A 21,323-nucleotide genomic window follows, 5' to 3' on the forward strand; every position below is an offset into this window, starting at 1 on the left:
GAGAGCGAGGGGGGGGGGGGATCTTATAGAGATGTATAAGATCATGAGAGACACAGATTGGGTGAATGCACTTAGTCTTTTTCCCAGGCTTGGGGAATCAAGGACTAGAGGATATCAGTTTAAGGTTAGAAGGGAAAGAAGGCAACTTTTGTTTTAAAACACTGAACGTGGTACACATATGGGAATGAGCTGCCAGTGGAAGTGGTTGAAGCAGGTACATTAACAACATTTAAAAGGCATTTGGACAAATACATGGATAGGAAAGGTTTAGAAGGATATGGGCCAAGTGCAGGGTAGTGGAGTTAGCGTGAATGGACATTTTGGTTGGCATGGACTGGTTTGCGTCAAAGGGTTGTTGGACTCTATAACAATGTGAAATCAGCAGTGTAAATTAAAGATTGCTCCATAAAATGACACAGATGTTAGGCAAAAGTTGAATATATATGCTGGTAGGGGAGACTAGATTGGGTTGGGATAGCTGCTCGGCATGGACAGGTTTGACCAAAGGGTCTGTTTCTGTGTTGTACATCTCTATGACTCTATATGGTTAAGATGAAGAAATATAGAGGGAACTGCTACTCAGTCTATTGTGAACTATTGTATGGTGGAAAGAAATAGATCAAGAAAAAATAGTGAAGCAGAAGTAGATCCATCCTGGACAGTTTTAATTATGCAAATTCAGATAGGAATGCAAGTGTTATATATAAATCTTTCGTAGGTAAGAAGTAGTAGTACACTGCCTTCTCCTTGTTGAAAAGGTGCAATGGAGTCAGCCTACTCCTGCTGCACCCCATGGCAGTGTCATGACCAGTCTCCCTGTCTGTTTTAAATTTAATCTGTTAATTTAGATGTTTAACAGATCCTGCTGTGTCTTTGCCAACCATAGTCCAATTAATCAGCACCCAGTTGTCATGCTGCATATATCATTGTTCCCTTACTAAAGTTTTTCATTTCTGAGGACTGAAGATGAAAAACTTTGACTTTGTCTTTTTTTCCCACAATAAGTAATTTAAGTTGTAAATCAAGAAATGAATTTATATAATGAGATAAAAGTAAACCTTGAGGATTCACAATGAGTGAACTGAATTGACTTATTTCACTATTTATTTGTTAAATACAAGGGATAAAAGTGTATTATAGCTCCATTTTGATTTACAGAAGATATTAAGGTACAAGACTGAAATTAAGGTACAGGACTTAAATATAATTTTAAAAAGTCACCTTCCTCCTTTCTTTTGCATGTTTGATATCATTGGCGGGGGGTCTCTCCACAGTGGGCCCTGAGCCCACCAATGGCCCCACATCATAGTCCATTCCAGGAGTACCAATTCAGATTTAGTGCATGGCTGCAGCTGAAGCTCAACATGTTCGAGGTAGAAGTGGTACTGCAGATATTGGACATTAGAGTCAAGATTAGAGTGGTGCGGCAAAAGCACAGCAGGTCAGGCAGCATCGGAGGAGCAGGAAAATGGACTTCATCAGGAGAGCTTTTGCCCGAAACGTTGATTTTCCTGCTCCTCCGTTGCTGCCTGACCTGATGTGCTTTTCCAGCACCACTTTAATCTTGATCCCAACATGTTTGATTCTGATGCCAACTGCAGACGTTGCTGTGATGTTCATTTTGCCACTGTTTTGCTGCCACTAGTGCCAGACCCAAATAACGGCCAAGTCGCTGATCATCAGACACTGGGCCTACCATGCCAACGTTACCTTCGCCAAATGTATCAACCAAATATGATACCAGGTTCCATGCTTGCCCCTTCACCAACTCCTCTTCCTCTACAAGTCCATAGGGTCCAGTAGCTGCAATCACAGAAGAAAAAGGGGGAAAAAAGAAGAAACGCAAAGGCAGATGGAGTGGATTAGCCCTGGGCTTGGGAGCTCTACTCCACCACCATCTTGGTGTTCAGTGGTGAAGGATCTCTGCCTGTGATGAATTACGTTTGATTTCCTTTTCCAATTAATTCAAAATCAGACGAGGCATGTGATAGGCAGCAATTGCATAATTCCAAGTTTTGTGTACTACTGAACTTGGAGTTTTGTCCCCAGTTGATTAAAGACTGCATGTTCGAACACATTTGAAAGCAGAAAAAGAGGCAACATTAGATCTGCCTCAAGGAAATAAGGTAGACTGAGTAGACATTTTAATGGTTCAGGAATAATTAGGAAACAGTGATCACCACATAATTAGAGTCATACAGATGTACAGCACGAAACAGGCCCTTCAGTCCAACAGATATTCTAAATCAATCTAGTCCCATTTGCCAGCATTTGGCCTATATCCCTCTAAACTGTTCCTATTCATATACCCATCCAGATGCCTTTTAAAATCCTGTAATTGTACCAGCCTCCACCACTTCCTCTGGCAGCTCATTCCATACACGCACCACTGTCTGAGTGAAAAAGTTGCCCCTTATGTCCCTTTTAAATTTTTCTCTCACCCTAAACCTATGCCCTCTAGTTCAGGATTTGCCCATCCCAGGGAAAAGACCTTGTCCGTTTACCCTATCCAAGCCCCTCATAATTTTATAAAACTCTACAAGGTCACCCCTGAGCCTCTGACACGCCAGGGAAAACAGCCCCAGCCTATTCAGTCTCTCCCTGTAGCCCAAATCCTCCAGCACTGGCAACATTCTTGTAAATTTGAGGAGCAGCAGAGTTGATGTTTCATTGATTATAACCTTATTGCAAAACCTCTTCCAAGGATGCCAACCTTGAAGAAATTCTCCTCCTCCCACTATAAGGACCTCAGTGAGTCTGTCTCTCACTGTACCCCCCAGGTCACCTCCTTTGCCCTCTCCTGTTCCTCGGATGCTACCTAATTGGCGTGCTTTTCCAGCACCACATTCTTCAACTCTGATCTCCAGCATCTGCAGTCCTCACTTTCTCCTAACATCCTTGTCAATCTTTTCTGAATTCTTTCAAGTTTCACAACATGCTTCTGATACGAGGGAGACCAGAATTGCACACAATATTCCAAAAGTGGCCTAACCAATGTCCTGTACAGCCACAACATGACCTCCCAACTCCTATACTCAATGCTCTGTCCAGTAAAGGAAAGCATACCAAACACTTTCTTCATTGTCCAATCTTAGGTTCCATACAAAAACTAAGAAAAGGCATTTGCTTAGAAAAAGAGTAATTTACTGACAACAATTCCCTAAAGTCTCTGCCCCTTTTCATTTTAAGATGCTTGTTATTTCATTAACAAAGCTATGAAATGTACTAAACAGAGCTATAAAAGATAAGAAAAAAAATAACCTAGGGACAACAGGGTTCTGGTGAGGGAAGATTCAGGAATCCAAAAATAAACGTTGGGAAGTCTGATCAGCAGCAAGTTCATGAGAAATAGGCTGTGATTGGACAAACAGCAAGCTAGTCTCAGGGCAACAGGAGTGAACAGCAGGACGCTTAAGACCTGGGAATACGAGCAGCAAGGGCTCCAGCAGTGTGAACCTTTGTTAGTCCTCAGGCCTTGTTCAGCAGAGGGGAAGGTTGTAAGCTTTTGTCACTGAGGCAAAGGCAATAATTCCTGCAATAGTGAAGAATAACAAAGTCAATTTGCTGGAAGTGTGGATGAAGTAAGTTAATTTGAGCCAATCAAAAGGGCGTTAGATGATTCCTTGAATATATGTGCAGAGTTACGAGGGAAAGACATTTAGTCTTAATGCTCATCTGGAAAACCAGTACAGATAAGATAGGCTGAGTGGCCTCTTCCTGCACCATAACATTACTAAGAATACGAGATTCTTTGAAGAGTAGGAACCAGCGACTTTGCATAAGGAAGAATAAACACGTGGGATCACAAGAAGCGAAGGTTTTTGTGTCCCAAGAAATCGAGTCTTTGTTCTGTGATGGTACTCAATGTACCCTCCTACAAAGAGTAACTAGAGTAGTGATGTGTTGCCCCGTGGTGCGCCGACCACCACTTGCTACATTTTCTAGTTCCCATGGAGAAAAATAAATCATTTGTAGACTCGATATACTGAAGCTTCATCGAGTAAATTGTTGACTATTCTATATCTGGTGGCCGGAGACTCACGTTTTCACTCGGCGCAAGATGATAGTAAGCGCCGCACCCTTATATTCACATTCACAATGAGTACCTAGCTCTTAGAGAATAATAAGACCGTACAAAATAGCTGCCTCACGACCATGGGTTTGAATCCTGCACAACTGGTCAGCCCCAGCGTTCCTCTTCATTTTCTGTGCAATTCATGCAGCATTTGCTTTCAAATGAAGAATGCATCAGCCAGTTAGTCTGCTTCTCATGTTTCACGAGAGAAGTGTGAGACCTCAATTATGTACCTTGAAGTTATTTTTCCAGTGTCCTGGTGATGGTGCTGAATGTACTACTGGCGGGTAGCAGAATTAGAGCAAATCTAATCGCAATGCCAATTTTAAAGTACATTGGCATATCCTTAATGTTATCATTTTTGTATGTGGATTACGAGATAGGTATCTGCTATTATTGAAGTTCTATCAGCGGCCAGGCTAACTCGGAGGAAGAAATAATCGGAACCTCAAATACCATGGTGCAAGCATTTCTGCTAGTGCTTATTCAATCGGCCCAACGTTATTAATAGTGACAGGAGACACCTAGTCCGATTGAAAATACTAACTCATTAACCATGAAGGAACAGATACATTTTAAGAATTCCTCTCACGATAGGCATTGACCTGTTTAATTATATTCACAGTACCCTACAACGGAACGCTCACCTCTAACCACTCTAAGAAAAAGACTTCTTTATTTTCGGATTCCAACACATAACTCTGACTAAATCTGAATTCTCCGAGAAACAATCTTGAGTTTCGTATTGGTATCAACAGAAAACAGTTCAGCTTTCTCTGCGGTGGTGCACTCGGGACTTAGTGTGCCACTTACAGCTTCTCCATCCGCTTCCAACCAGCATTCTCTCAAACCAGGAATATCTGATTCTGTTGACACCATGAGGCTGTATGTGTATGACCATGGGAAGGGAGGTGTCCACCATACGGGAAACACTACCAGAGTGGTGGTTTGGGGCGGGGGAAGAGAAAAGGGGCACGGTCAAAGAGGTTGCGGGAGAATTGCGATGGTTGGTGAAATATACTGGAAACATCACCGTCTTCTTTTGCAAACTTTCAGAGGAAGAGCTTAGCCTTCTTTACAGATTACAAAAAGGATCTGGTGAGATTAAGAGAAACTCTATCATATGAAGGACTGGGAATTATACAACTAACCACACAAGTTGCATTAAAATGGATCAATGAGACAGAGGCTTCCAGGTTTGATTGGACTTTCAGACTGGTTAATTTTTTAAAAAAAGATGCTACATTAGAGGCATAGTGTACGTAACATGTCAAGAAAAGATAGCTGTTTTCAAAAATACATCAAAAGGCTTTATTGCACACAGCATGCTAGCAAACTTAACAGCTTCCAAAGCCAAGTGAATCAAATGAAACAATAGTATTAGGCAACAATCATTCTTTAACCCGCAAATTAAATCCTGAGGTGGCAACCAAGATTTTTTGATGCACAAAGCAAGCAGAGACAGAGGAAAGCATACATCCGATTGGGAATTTGTGGAAGGCTGCTTGAGTACTTTATCATCTGATTAAAGTCCTATTAATGTCAACAGCTGAGAAATCTAACCATTCAAATCATATCATTATTAAATTAGTTGATGATTTAGCATCTAATATTCAAAGCTTTCTGAACAAAAAAACACAATACCTGTCCATTTTAGTGTTTTGGGCTCACTAACAGCATAAATGGTGAATAACGTCATTCAACTGAAAGTCTTTATCTAAAGGAGTTCGATAACCTTTGGAGTCATTAGTACCTGTTTAATCTATGTGCAATGAAAAGCAAAACGAGGTATTTTGAAAGAAAAAGCATTTTGGTAAAATTCAGATTTCCAAAGGGTAAACTTTGTGATTTGACAACTGACGGAGATTTTGAGACAGGTGAAGAAAGGATGAGGAACATATGCTTGAAATGTTGACTCTCCTGCTCTTTGGATACTGCCTGACGAGCTGCGCTTTTCCAACGCCACACTTTTTGACTGATCCCTAGCATCTGCAGTCTTCACTTTCTCCCAGGAGCTTGTGACACAGGCAGCCATCCTCGGATGCTACCTGAACTGCTGTGCTTTTCCGGCACCACTAATCCAGAATCTGGTTTCCAGCATCTGCAGTCATTGTTTTTACCTAGTTCAAATCAGTATCTCAAATCAGTCATCACATATTACTACCATCCACCAAAAACTGTACAAAGGCCTGAACCATGAAAAATGGATAAATTTTTCAGACCATATGCATGTCCAGTTGTGTCCAGAAATTAGACTGGTTTCAGAAAGTTAACCATGAAGATAATTAGCAATGATAGCACAGTGGTTAGCATTGCTGCCTCACAGTGCCAGAGACCCGGGTTCATTCCTGTCTCGGGCAACTGCCTGTATGGAGTTTGCACATTCTCCCCCTGTCTGCGTGGGTTTCCTCCCACAGTCCAAAGATGTGCAAGTTAGGTGAACTGGCCATGCTAAACTGCCCGTAGTGTTAGGTGTAGGGGAATGGGTCTGGGTGGGTTGCTCTTCGGAGGGTCGCTCTTCAGAGGGTCAGTGTGGACTTGTTGGACTGAAGGGCCTGTTTCCACACTGAGTCATCAAATAACATGCTCAAATAGTGAACAATGAAATGTACACCACATTCATTGGTAGCTGAGATCAAACAGAGATTTGAGGATTTCAGGGGACACTGGTGTTTACAGATGCATTTGGAGCTGATGTGATCAAAACATGGTCCAACTAGGACTAACTGAGGACCAAAATGACAATGACATGAAGATAATGTTTGCACATCATGATCTTCTGACACTTGTCAATTTCTATTCAGGTTGCCCATTGCCGAAATCTAGCAAAACTGGTAACTTGGTTCATTGTCCCATTTGGCAGCACAGATTGCTATGAAAAACTTTAAGTGGAGTCAAACTGGACTGATTGTTTTCATTTCATATCATATGAAACCATTTTGCTGATGAAAATTATACTTAATCACATTACCAAGACATCAAGCATGCAGCTGTTGTACAAGGAAAAACTACTCCAGATATCACTGAGTCAGCATTCTACCCAGTGCCAAGACAAAAATGTAAAGTAACAAATTGGTCTTCTCATTTGAAGCATATTCATTAAAATACACTTTTTTTGCATGTTTTTGGTCAGTTTTATTAATAGAGTTCTATTCAGATTATGTTTCCATTTTCCCTGAAAAATCTGCTCAATCAAGTGAAGAAAAACTTGAAACATGGCTCTGCACATGCAGTTGTTGGACAACTTCTGTCTATGTCTGGACTTTCAAAGAATGAGTAGTAGTCACATTGAAAAATATGATGTCAAAAAGCTTGATAGGTGAGATACTGAAACATTAGCTCGATATTGCCCAGTTAGGGGAAACAGTAGCTTTAGGATAATGGACCAATTATTTAGGACTGCAACGTGGACAAACATATTCAGAGGACTGGGAATTGGAACTTTCTACCTCGGTAGACATTTAAGGGTGAACATGTCTGACCTTTGGTCTCTGGTAGGTCGTTAAATGTGGTGCACTGACATATACCCAATTTGCCTATGGTAGTTTGCAAAGGCCTACCTCCTTCCTGTGCCAACTCTTGAATTAGAATGACCTCCCTCAACCAATAAAACCAATTCTCTCCTGATAATGAATAGACATTTCTATGGTCCTTCATGGACTACAGTTTACTACGATTAGTGGGGAATCAAAGGAAATGGGGAACAGATGGGAAAGTGGAGTTGAAACCCAAGATCAGCCAGCATAAAACGGACTGGCAGAGCAATCATTACAGGCTGCACAGTTTTCTCCTGCTACTATTTCTTGTGTTCCCTGTTAGGACTATAGATGTTCAGCTGCAAGTAATATGGAGTGTGCTGTACAGTAACAAAGAAACTACACATAGATTAAGATGCAGGAAATTAGAGGAAAAAGAGAATCCTTAAAAATAAAAGGCCAACATTTGACCAAATATGGAATGGAGCATAGTAAAGTCAAGATCAATGGGGAAACTGAAGGTTGGTATGGGGAACGCTCCACTCTGGAATCATATCAAGCACAAAGGAAGATGACTGTGGCTGTTGGAGGCCAACCATCTCAGTCCTAAGTCATCGTTAAAGCTCCTCAGAATAGTATCCTAGTTCCAGCTATTTCATCAACATCCTTTACTCCAACACAAGGTTAGAAGTGTAGACGCACGCTGAAAATTGTAGCGTTCAGTATCATTCACAAGTCCTCAGACATGGAAGAATTCTTTCTTATTGCAGTAGGAAGTTCTACTGCATGCAGTAAGATTTGAATAAAGTTCAGGCAGAGGCTGATGATGATGCGAGTTATGTTTATTGCAAGGCAATATAACAGGCTCCACTTGACATTCAAAGGCATCACCGGTGCTGAATCACTTACCATCAACATCTTAGCACCATTATAAAGAGGTCATTGGCTGGAATTTCTGCACCCAGTGAGGCACATATCAGAAGCAAAATGGAATATTAGTATTGATCTGGATGACCACAACTCCAAGAAAATGCAAGAAGTTCTATTAAAACCAGGAAAAATAAACCTGCTTAATTGGTACCCTATCCATCACCAGCGTACCGTGGCTATACTGTGCATTGCATAGAAGATACAGTACAGCCATTTACCACGATTTATTTGAGGCAACCTTTCCAACCCATGACAACTACCATCCAGAAGACAAAAACAAATTGCGAGAGCAACTCAGCAAGTCTGGCAGCATCTGTGGAGAGAACACAGTTAACATTGTGTCCAGTGATCCTATCTCAAAGCTATTAGTAGTTTGGAGGAAGTTGTATTTATATTGACGGCAGGGGTTGGGAAAAGGAGTGAGTGGCTAGATGGTGATGGAGGTGAGACAGGAAGCAAGCTAGACAAGTGGGATAGCTGAAACCAAGCCAGGGAAGAATACCTGATAATGGGAACAATGAGAATGTGAAAATGAGTTGAAAGAAGCCCATATCATGGCAGGGCCTGGGATGTGGGTAAAGGACATGGAAGGAGGAGATTGGCCAAAAATGATTGTACTTTATATTGAGTTCTGAAGGCCACAGGGCCCTCAAGTAGAAAACGAGGTGCTGTCCAGCTTGCATTGAGCTCGCTGGGGTAGTGCGCCAGGCCCAAGACACACATATTGGGCACAGAACACTGTTGTATTGCAGGAGCAAGTAACTGAAAGCTGTCAGTCATGGACAAAACATAGGTGTTCTGCAAAGCAGTCACTCATCCGCATTATCTCCCCAGTCTGGACACCACTTTGTGAGCAGTGAATATGCCGGGACTACATTGAGTGCAGGCAAATTGCTGTTTCATGTGGATGAGGAGTCTGGAACCTTAGTGAGGAAGGGAGTAAGTAAACAGGCAAGTGTTGACCTACTGCGATCTAGAAGAACAAGGGCAACAGATGTGGAACACTACTCCCTGCAAGTTCCTGCCAAACCATATACCATCCTGACTTGAAACTATACTGCCATTCCTTCTCCACCCTAAAAGAACTGAGAGTGTACCTAGTTCATGGACTGCAGCAAAATGATTTAATTACCATCAACAAGGTAAAGATAAGGATAAACAATATTTGCTAGCCTTGCTTATATCACAGAAGAAAAAGAGTATCACTGCTCATTAATCTGAATAGGAGCAAAACATGTAAACAAGTCAGCCATGTACAGTAAACAAATTAGCAGGACATTGCTATAGACGAGACAAATTTTCATTATAAAAAATATAATGCATGCTACTTGTGGCAGACCCATCACACTCTTCTAAAAGGCCTCTGCAAAGCAGGTCCAGAGAAGGATGCGATGGGTTCTTTTGTTCTTTACATTCCAAGTTGGTTATGGCAAGTGTAGTGAAACCACTCATTTTGTTGAACAAAGCCAATATATACTGCAGCTTCTAATATTAAATTTGAACTATCATACCAGTTTTATTTATAATCTAAATTTGGAAAAAAATGATAATTCAGCAAAAACAAACTTTTCAAAAACAGCTCAATGAACAGTTTAAAATTCAAGATTTTAAAATCAGTGCATGATTAATAAAGAAAATCAAGCTGACCATAGAAAATAGAGTAGAGGAACAAAGATACTTTAATTATAAAAGGCTAAGAGGTTTGAGGAAAAATGGAGTATCTGGCTTTGATCCTATTGTTACCTCAATGCTGTTCCTGACTATTTAGAGCTGTAAAAATGTGAAACTCAAAACCATCTGGACTTGAAATGAAAAGCATAGATCGCTTTCAGGGGAATTAAACAGATACATGAGGAGAAAGAAACAAGGATCTTAGGCCAGGGAAGAGGATGAGAGAGGTCTGCATGGAAAGTAAATCTGTTTGGTCAATTCAATCAGTTCTCTACATACGAAAAAAATCCTCTTACTTTGCCTGTGCTACTTTTGGTGATTTTAAGATATGATTTCTAGTGACGATCTTGCTTACTTCTGGGAAATCATTTTCTTTAATGGAAATAAAATCCCTTTATTCTTCTTCCCAAACTGCATAATCTTATTTTCCTGTTTTTAGTTCCATCTGACAGCTACACAATTTACTTAGTCCACATTGTGCTGTAGCATTTTAGGTAACTCTTCACAATTAAACATGCTTGCTCTTGTTGTAATGTGCATAGTTTTGATAGTATGCCTTCTTGTCCGGGTCACATAATGAGCAATGATCTCCCAATAGTCTTGTAAGCATATAAACTTGTTTACAGCTGTCTAGCTTGTAAAAGATACTAACTTATTTTCTATCGATGATAAACTTCCTATGTATTTGTTAGATTTTTAATGTTTGTTATTTCAGGTTAATGTGTTGATCATTACAGATCACAAACTTATTATAATCACCTAAAGAATAAGAGCAGAATTGAGGATTTTTTTTATGCAGAGAAAAATTAGGACATGGAATTCCCTACCCAGAATAGTGATGGCGGATTGTATATAGGGATTTTAAAAATGGATAAATATTTCACAAAATAACTTAATTCGTTCACCCCCACAAGAGGAATGTCAGAGAGCAAGAGATTGCACATATTATATGATACTCTGGAATTTGCTGATACAAATTTAGTAGTTCTTTGGAAGGTATGAGCTTTTAGAACTAAAGTTCAATAGAAATACTGAGGGAAAATATCCCTTAGCCCCATCATGGCAAGTCTATTTTAATCCTAGATTTTTTGGACTATTTCATCATTTCAGTAAATCCTTAATTCAAAAGGAAGTACCCATGTTCTTTAAGCAGCTGCATTTACTCTGGATTAATGATCTCGTAGGGTTTATATGCTAACAACATATTATCAACAACAATTATTTTTTTCTGAATTTGTTTAACTCATTGTAAGATCACATACCTGTGTTACTGATTTTGTGAAATAGATATTCTGTTTATTCATTTCCTTGAAATTTTTGACCAGATTACTATATCTCTGGGAAACACAACCCAAAAATATATAATCATAATTCATTCCCTTCGTTATCACTGGATGTTTTAGAAGGCCAATATGCATTTCCTAATCTGGGCACCTTAAACTAAACATTTCAAATACGATCTAATGTGATCCTCAATATGTTACAGGATTTTCTTACTTTTGATTTGATGTTCATCATCTAATTTTTCAAATATCTTTGTTAATTTTTCTTTTCTGTTGTTCCTCAATTTGTCTCAAAGTGGCTTTCTCTCACAACAAAATGTACTTACCATCATTCTGCTGTCATTTGATCTTTTGCATGCTTTGTATTTTCTTTTTCTTTGCAGTTCAATATGCCTCAAACCTTATAAAATCTTTGTATACCATATGTTGCACTAAGATCCAATTCCTGATCATTCATATATGAAATACAAAGGTGTGAGCACAGCATTGACCCTTGGAGGACATTACTTATCATCGACCATTAATCTAAGAAATGCCAATTGAAAGATTTAGTCTTAAAAAAAAGGGCATAGTCCAACCGAACTCAAACAGAAGCAGAATTGGAGAACAATACAGTTGTTATTTATTGCAAAGGGGTCAATAAGGAGGCATAAAAACTAAGGATCACATAAAACACATTCAGGCAATGCAGTTAAAGACATAAATGTACTCAATATTCTCAGAAAAAGACCCTCTCGACCAGAAATCTCTTTTACTCTTGCTATCTGCAATTAGGATATGTTGGAAGCTTTACAAGTTGATAACCTGTTTACTTGCATTACAAATGCACCTTTCTTGGCCAAGTCCTGAAGTCAAATTTGATCCCAAAATTAGACTAAATCCTAGAGATGGTTCCACTGCAACACATCGCCTCTCATCATTCCTATCACATTCAACATTTGAAAAGTGCCAAGAATACATCAAATTACCTTGAGAAGATTTAAGTGTACATATATTCTGAAGGAAGAAAGGAATGTGTGAAGGAATTGCACCTTTTTAAAATATAAACAAAAGTATGGGAAAAAATTGGCATATTTGTCATGGCAACACTTTGACCAATGCAGACTTGCCAACCAATCAGCACCATTTCAGTATACAGTAAATTGTTGGTCCCTTTGTAATTTGGCACTCATGTCTATCCTGATGAAGACAAGGCAAAAGTGGTTGACAGCATTTAATTTTCAACAATACTCAAAATGTTATATTTCAGACTGAAGGAAATAAGGGACACAAGATTCTGCAAAGAAATCATCCCCACTTCCAGTGCATAGAGCTCTTTTAGCTGGAGTACTTCAAATCTACTATTTTTAAAAATGGGCCGTGATAACATAGTTGACTCAACAAACATCATCCGCTACTTCAATCTAATGAAACCAATCCTCAGAACCCTGGTAAGGAAACACCTTAATCTACAAAGCTATGTACAACCATGATTCATGAAACTCCAAATACAGTGAAACTTACACTTTCCAAGCAAGGTGAACATTTCGGTGCAAAGACAAATTACCTATTCTGTCAGATACACCATTATCAGTTAGCCCCAACCCTAGTTTATGTGGACTCACTTCTCTAAGCAATAGAAGTAAGACCAACACGTAAATTTGTACCAGCCCACTGTAATCTTCCTGTCCATTTGAAAAATATCATTTGTTCACATCTAGTCAGGGTTGTCATTCTGGAATTAAACAAGCGTTAATAGAACCAAAAGAAATGTTGAACATACTCACCAGTTAATTTTTGCTTTGATGATCCGTCATCAGGTGGCTGACTGGAAATGTTCACTATTTCTCTTGCTACTTCCTGATCTGATACACATTTCCAATGGGGATTTTTTTTTTTGCTTTAGTTCAGATTTTCAGCATCCACAATATTTTCCTTTTGTATTGTTGCAAGTATTAATTGATACTCATTTCAAGTTGTGAACGTTAACTAATTTCTGCCAGCCATGTTCAAAGAATGCACAACTGTGAAGATTACCTAACAATGTGTGGCAGATAGTTACAATTTTGGTGTCAATTTCAAAAATGGCTGAAACCTAATGAAACTTAAATCAAAAGAATGCTTTTTAGAATTCAGGATGCTACTTGGCTCAGTTTCCTGTGTTATTCATTATGGATAGAATTATATAAATTAGTATGCATCTCCTGAAGGCTTTCCAACGTGGAAACTGGAAAGAAAGTTGTTGTAAACTTTATTTGTAACTACTAACTCATAGCAGTTTTTTTTGTCTTCATTTATTTTTAAATTGGAACAATACTTTAGCTTGTAGAGCGTGAATGTTTTCTTAGTTGAATGACTTATATAATGGCAGACATTCTCAAGTTAGTATGTTACTTGAATCAAGGTTCATTGTTAGTTAATGTAGTCTACGTACAGGAACTAGTAAAGGGCTGCAAATCATAAAACAAACTGCCTGCAGGTTACTGTCTTTTGGAGAAGTCAAGCTGGAACAAGCCGCCAGACAGCACTGGAAACTTCAATTTTGTGCAACTCGTTATGAAGGAGGGGGCAGGATAGTTCCCCATTCAAACTGGGCAAACCAAGTTTCCAAACCAAAAACTGCATTGTACAATATTTAAATTTCCATCAGCCATACGCTATGCACATGCAGGTGTAGGACAGCATCCATCTTGTTCGACTAGTCTAAAGCTGACACCATAATGCTGACAGTGGTGTTTGACTGTTTCACAGCATCAAGGCAAAAACAAAAACAATAGGAAAAACATACAAACCCATGAATCCTCACACAAATCCTGTTTGGGATTTGATCAAATGTGACAATTATAATTATTGCAGTGATTTGATAGACTGGATCATGATTAAATGTACACATTAAGCAGTTAAACTCCAGATGCTAACATTTTTCCCCTCCGTCATTTAATCTGAAAGTAATGCTGAGCATAGTTAGAATAGCTTAAGATATCAAGTACACAATGAAGGAATATATTTTTAAAAGTATTCATCCATAAGATATGTGTTTCACTGATCTGGTCAACATTTATTACCCATTGCTAATTGTCCTGGATAATGAGGTAGTGAGCTATCAACTTGAACCACTGCAGTCTTTTGAATATGGCTACTCCCTACACTGCTGTTAGGAAGGAAGTTCCACGATTTTGACACTGCAATAGTGAAATGACAGTCTAGCTTCAAGGCAGAGGTGTGTAGCTTGGAGAGAAACTTGCCAATGGTGGTGGTCCCATGTATCTGTTGCCCTTGTTTTTCTAGATGGTAAAGGTCACAGGTTTTGGAGATACTTTGAAAACAGCAGTGAACTGTTGCAAAAGCACCTCATAGATGGTACATTGTGGCAGCATTAGGTATCAGTGGTGAAGGCAGGTTGCTTTGTCCTGGATGGTGACAAGTTGAGTGCATTTTAGGAGCTGCACCAATCCAGGTAAAATGGAGACGATTCCACCACACTCCTGACTTACCTCTTGTAGATAGTGAACAGGCTTTGAGCAGCTCACGACCACAGTATTTATATGGCTTGTCCAGTTCAGATTCTGGTAAGCATTAACTTCAAGCATATTGATAGTGGGAGATTCAGCCAATGCAATGTTAAGGAACATTAAGGTAAGACGGTTAGATGCACTTTTTGGAGATGGTCATTGCCTGGCATTTGTTTGCACAAAATGTAACTTGTCACTTGATGGCCCAAGCCTAGATATTGTCTGAATCTTGCCGTACATAGACATTGGTTTCTTCAGGATCCACTGAATGTCAAACACAGCTGAACAGTGTAAAATCAGAAGCAAACATCCCCAATTCTGACCTTTACATTGCTCAAGAACCAGATAGTCTGGCTCAACAATTAACCTGATCATTTACACACAATGATGTATTTCACCCACCTCCTCTCACTCACCTCTCACCAAAAACTTAAAAGCATATTGTTTTTCATAAATCTACATTTCTCTTGTTCCATTCCATGAGCAACACTCAAACTTGTTTTCAGTTCCAAATTAGATTAGATTAGATTAGATTACTTACAGTGTGGAAACAGGCCCTTCGGCCCAACAAGTCCACACCAACCCGCCGAAGCGTAACCCACCCATTCCCCTACATTTACCCCTTTACCTAACACTACGGGCAATTTAGCATGGCCAATTCACCTGACTTGCACATCTTTGGACTGTGGGAGCACCCGGAGGAAACCCACGCAGACACGGGGAGAACTTGCAAACTCCATACAGTCAGTCGCCTGAGGCGGGAATTGAAACGGGTCTCTGGTGCTCTGAGGCAGCAGTGCTAACCACTGTGCCACCATGCTGCCCACATTCCTTCAACCTCTACTTCACTTTTCTCTTGGAACAGAACATTACAGCGCAGTACAGGCCCTTTGGCCCTCGATGTTGCACTGCCCTATGAAACTAATCTGAAGCCCAAGTAACCTACACTATTCCATTTTCATCCATATGCCTATCCATTGACCATTTAAATGCCCTTAAAGTTGGCAAGTCTACTACTGTTGCAGGCAGTGCGTTCCACACCCCTGCGTAAAGAAACTACCTCTGACATCTGTCTTATACCTATTACCCCTCAATTTGAAGCTATGCCCCCTTGTGCTATCCATCACCATCCAAAGAAAAAGGCTCTCACTATCCACCTGATCTAACCCTCTGATTATCTCATGTCTCAATTAAGTCACTTCCCAACATTCTTTTAACAAAAGCAACTTAAGTTCCTCAACCCTTCCTGGTAAGACCTTCCCTCCATACCAGGCAATATCCTAATATATATCCTCTGAATCCTTTCCAAAGCTTCCACATCCTTCCTATAAATGCGGTGACCAGAACTGCATGCAATACTCCAAGTGCGGCCACACCAGAGTTTTGTACAGCTGCATGACCTCATGGTTCAGAATCTTTATCCTGCTACCAATAAAAGCTAACATATGGTATGCCTTCTTAACAGCCCTACTAACCTGGGCGGCAACTTCCAGGGATCTATACACATGGACACAGATCTCTGCTCATCTACACTACCAAGAATCTTACCATCAGCCCAGTAATCTGCATTCCTGTTACTCCTTCCAAAGTGAATCCCCTCACACTTTTCTGCATTAAACTCCATTTGCCACCTCTGCAGCTCACCTATGTCCCTGCACCGACCTTAGTATCGTCCGCAAGTTTACGAACCCATCCTTGTTCGCCCTTGTCCAGGTCATTTATAAAAATAGCAGACAGCAGTGGACCCAAAACAGAGCCTTGCGGTGCCCCACTAGTAATTGAACTCAAGGGTGACCATTTCTGATCAACCACCACCCTTGGTCTTCTTTCAGCTAGCCAACTTCTGCTCCAAACCGCTAAAATCACCCTCCATCCCATGCCTCTGTATCTTGTGCAATAACCTACCATGGGGAACCTTATCAAACACCTTACTGAAATTCATATACACCATATCAACAGCTTTACCCTCATCCACCTGTTTGGTCACCTCCTCAAAGAACTGAGTTCGTGAGGCATGACCTACCCTTCACGAAACTGATGTTGACTATCCCTAATCAACTTATTCCTATCGAGATTATAAATCCTCTCTCAATCTTTTCTAACATTTTACACACATCCGAAAGCTCACTGGTCTATAATTGTCAGGGTTGTCTCTACTCCCCTTCTTGAACAAGAGGTCAACATTTGCTATCCTCCAGTCTTCAGGGACTATTCTTGGAGATAATCTTGGCAAAGATCAAAGCCAAAGGCTCTGCAATCCCCTCCCTTGCTTCCCAGAGAATCCTAAAATAAATCCCCTGGGCTGGATGAGATTTATCTATTTTCACAATTTCCAGAATTTCTAACATTTCCTTGTGAACCTCAATCCCATCCAGTCTAGATTCTCACTATTCTTCTTGACAACCATTGGAATATTGCGTGCAATTCTGGTCTCTTTCCTATCGGAAAGATGTTGTGAAACTTGAAACGGGTTCAGAAAAGATTTACAAGGATGTTGCTAGAGTTGGAGGATTTGAGCTACAGGGAGAGACTGAACAGGCTGGGACTATTTAGTGGGCGGCACGGTGGCACAGTGGTTAGCACTGCTGCTTCACAGCGCCAGAGACCCGGGTTCAATTCCCGCCTTAGGCGACTGACTGTGTGGAGTTTGCACGTTCTCCCAGTGTCTGCGTGGGTTTCCTCCGGGTGCTCCGGTTTCCTCCCACCATCCAAAGATGTGCAGGGTCAGGTGAATTGGCTATGCTAAATTGCCTGTAGTGTTAGGTAAGGGGTAAATGTAGGGGTATGGGTGGGTTTCGCTTTGGCGGGTCGGTGTGGACTTGTTGGGCCGAAGGGCCTGTTTCCACACTGTAATGTAATCTAAAATCTAATCTAATTTGCCCTGGAGCATCAGAGGCTACGGGGTAACCTTATAGAGGTTTATAAAATCATGAGAGGCATGGATAGGATAAATAGACAAAGTCTCTTCCCTAGGGAGGGGAAGTCCAGAACTAGACAGCATAGGTTTAGGGTGACAGGGGAACAATATAAAAGAGACCTACGGGGCAACGTTTTCACACAGAGGGTGGTATGTGTATAGAATGAGGTGCCAGAAGAAGTGGTGGGGGCTAGTACAATTGCAACACTTAAAAAGCTTTTGGATGGATATGTGAATAGGAAGTGTTTGGAGGGATATGGGCTCAGTGCTGGCAGGTGGGGCTAGATTGGGTTAGGATATCTGGTCGACATGGACAGATTAGACCAAAGGGTCTGTTTCCATATTGTGCATCTCTTGGACTCCATAACATTGTCTTTTTCCAGTGTGAATACTGATGAAAAATATTCATTTAGTGTTTCCCCTATCTCCTCTGACTCCACGTACAACTTCCCACTATAGTCCTTGGTTGGCCCTAATCTTACTCTAGTCATTCTTTTATCATTTATATACCTATAGAACATACCCTGATCTTTATGAAGACAATGGCTGTGGGCTGAAGAACAATGTTGAATCACAGTAATGTTTCAAATAATTGATTTATAATCTATTAGTTGTTGATATGGTGTTTAGAAATGTCTATTCTGGTGGTGATATTCCAAATTTTAGACTCGATTGCCTCAGCGACCTTCAAAAGTTCTGATATGCTCCGATGCACTACACTTCAAGTGCCATCATGATAGCCTCTGACAAAACTTTTCGTGGGTATCTTTTTTTTAAATCCATGAGTGAACTTCAAAAATGTGTCATGATTCGGAGATGCCGGTGTTGGACTGGGGTGTACAAAGTTAAAAATCACAACACCAGGTTATAGTCCAACAGGTTTAATTGGAAGCACACTAGCTTTCATCAGGTGACTGTGATGAAGGAGCGTCGCTCCGAAAGCTAGTGTGCTTCCAATTAAACCTGTTGGACTATAACCTGGTGTTGTGAGATTTTTAACTCAAAAATGTGTGTTCTCTTTCCAGTAATTTATCTGCCAAGCTCAGTTAGTTTCATCATTTTGCATTTAGTGACTATTTGATGGTCCTCAGCTTTGGATTACAATCTCTCACCCCAGTTTCACTTTTCCTTCCCCATTTTTAAAAATCAGTGCTGCTCATCAACGCTATACTGCTGCTAATTTCCGATTCACTTAAACTTTTAATTTTAAAAGCCATTTAAAAATGCCTTTAGAAAGTCTTGATTTAGTCCCTCATTCACTGTAGTCAAGTGATTGTTTGACTGGTTATAGTTGAGATAGTGAGGACTACAGATACTGGAGACAGAGTTGATAAAGTGTGGAATTGGAAAAAAAGCCCAGGTCAGGCAGCATCTGAGGATCAGGATCAAGATCAACATTTCAGGCAGGACCGTTCAGTCATTTTTCCAGCACCGCACTATCAACTTATTAGTGGTAACCAAAGGTCCTTCCAAAACTGCACTTGTCACAGCTCCACTTCTAACAATGTTTAAATATTAAAAGATGCCACTAAAGGCATTCACCAGTGTTACCTTTAAAATGGTATTAGACTTTGTTGTCCAATACCATGTGTTGAATAAAATGGTCACATCAGTTTTCATTTTGATTATGGCTTAGTTTGACTAATTTTATTTTTTTTTCAAAAATTCTTCATATAATAAAGTCAGAATAAATTTTTATATATCTAACAAGTTCAAAATTCAAATATTTCATGAAAAAGTTGACATTTATGGAAACCATTTACAGAACTTGAAACATTGACATTTTCAGTCACTGGATAAGTAAACACTGATCATGCATCTGACCTTTGAATGCTGAACAGATGGGAAATCTCGTAGGCAAATACCGCAACCATTTTTGTTAAGCAATTCAGGTCATTATATTGGTCCTGTACCAAACAGCACCCATATGAATACACTTTCACTATCAGACTAAAGACAACCAGCTGATTGAAGTATGGACTAGAGTTGTAAAACAAGCCTAGCAAAAGTTATGCAAAGCCAATCTGAACATGTCATTTGTGCAGATCCACTTATCATTATCATTTTTCAGAAGGAATAACTGATGAAAACCCATCACCGGGTCATCATCCACCTATAAGAGAAACAGAAGATTCTAATTAATAGAGGTTACAAACTGCAACAAAAAAGATAAATAGAGTGCTGTACAGAAGTAGTAAGATCAGGCAAGTGCAGTAGTAGTGCCCCTGCCTCTGGACCATCTGGCTCATGTCCCACCCGTTCTCAAGGTATGTAATAAATATGTTTTAATCAATCTGTTCAAAGATATTAAAATCTGGTAGATATATGCATTACTTTAGTGCACCAGGTCCAAACTCAAACTCTGGTATAGTACTATGCTGTTATGCAATGCGTCGTTTAGAGTCAGAGATGTACAGCATGGAAACAGACCCTTTGGTCCAACCCATCCATGCTGACCAGATAGCCCAACCCAATCTAGTCCCACCTGCCAGCACGCGGCCCATATCCCACCAAACCCTTGCTATTCATATACCGATCCAAATGCCTCTTAAAACGTTGCAATTGTACCAGCCTCCACCACTTCCTCTGGCAGTTCATTCCATACACTTACCACTCAAAACGTTGCCCCGTAAATCTCTTTTATATCTTTCCCCTCTCACCCTAAACATATGCCCTCTAGTTCTGGACTCCCCCATCCCAGGGGGAAGACTTTGCCTATTTACCCTATCCATGCCAATCAATTTTGTAAGCCTCTGACGCTCCAGGGAAAACAGCCCCTGCCTGTTCAGCCTCTCCCTGTAGCTCAAATCCTCCAACCCTGGCAAAATCCTTGTAAATCTTTTCTGAACCCTTTCAAGTTTCACAACATCTTTCCGATAGGAAGGAGACCAGAATTGCATGCAATATTCCAACAGTGGCCTAACCAATGTCCTGTACAGCAGCAACATGACCTCCCAACTCCTGTACTCAATACTCTGACCAATAAAGGAAAGCATACCAAACGCCTTCTTCACTATCCTATCTACTTGCGGCTCCACTTTTAAGGAGCTATGAACCTGCACTCCAAGGTCTCTTTGTTCAACAACACTCCCTAGGACCTTACCAATAAGGTATAGAAGTTCTGCTAAGATTTGCTTTCCCAAAATGCAGCACCTCACATTTATCTGAATTAAACTCCATCTGCCACTTCTCAGCCCATTGGCCCATCTGGTCAAGATCCTGTTGTAATCTACCGAGAACCTCCTTCGCTGTCCACAACACCTTCAATTTTGGTGTCATCTGCAAACTTACTAACTGTCCCTCTTATGCTCGCATCCAAATCATTTATGTAAATGACAAAAAGTTGAGGACCCAGCACCGATCCTTGTGGCGCTCCACTGGTCACAGGCCTCCAGTCTGAAAAACATGTGGCGCTCCACTGGTCACAGGCCTCCAGTCTGAAAAACAACCCTCCACCACCACCCTCTGTCTTCTACCTTT

At 40.4% G+C, this 21,323-nt stretch overlaps 1 protein-coding gene across 2 annotated transcripts in view; it reads right to left on the reverse strand.

Moving 5' to 3' along the window:
• Positions 1-1,534: 1,534 nt before the first annotated feature.
• LOC122564279 (nuclear transport factor 2-like) overlaps positions 1,535-21,323 on the reverse strand; it is a 50,289-nt gene continuing 30,500 nt past the window's right edge. The window contains exon 5 of one of the 2 annotated variants that reach the window (XM_043718956.1): positions 1,535-2,078. In XM_043718956.1, the coding sequence (XP_043574891.1) occupies positions 1,938-2,078 (141 nt within the window). In that variant the 3' untranslated portion in view covers positions 1,535-1,937. Of the gene's footprint in view, positions 2,079-19,475; positions 19,957-21,323 lie in introns of those variants that run through there. The other variant, XM_043718959.1, reaches the window with a different exon arrangement.

The sequence above is a fragment of the Chiloscyllium plagiosum genome, chromosome 29 (genome assembly GCF_004010195.1).
Source record: "Chiloscyllium plagiosum isolate BGI_BamShark_2017 chromosome 29, ASM401019v2, whole genome shotgun sequence".
NCBI classification, from domain to species: domain Eukaryota; kingdom Metazoa; phylum Chordata; class Chondrichthyes; order Orectolobiformes; family Hemiscylliidae; genus Chiloscyllium; species Chiloscyllium plagiosum.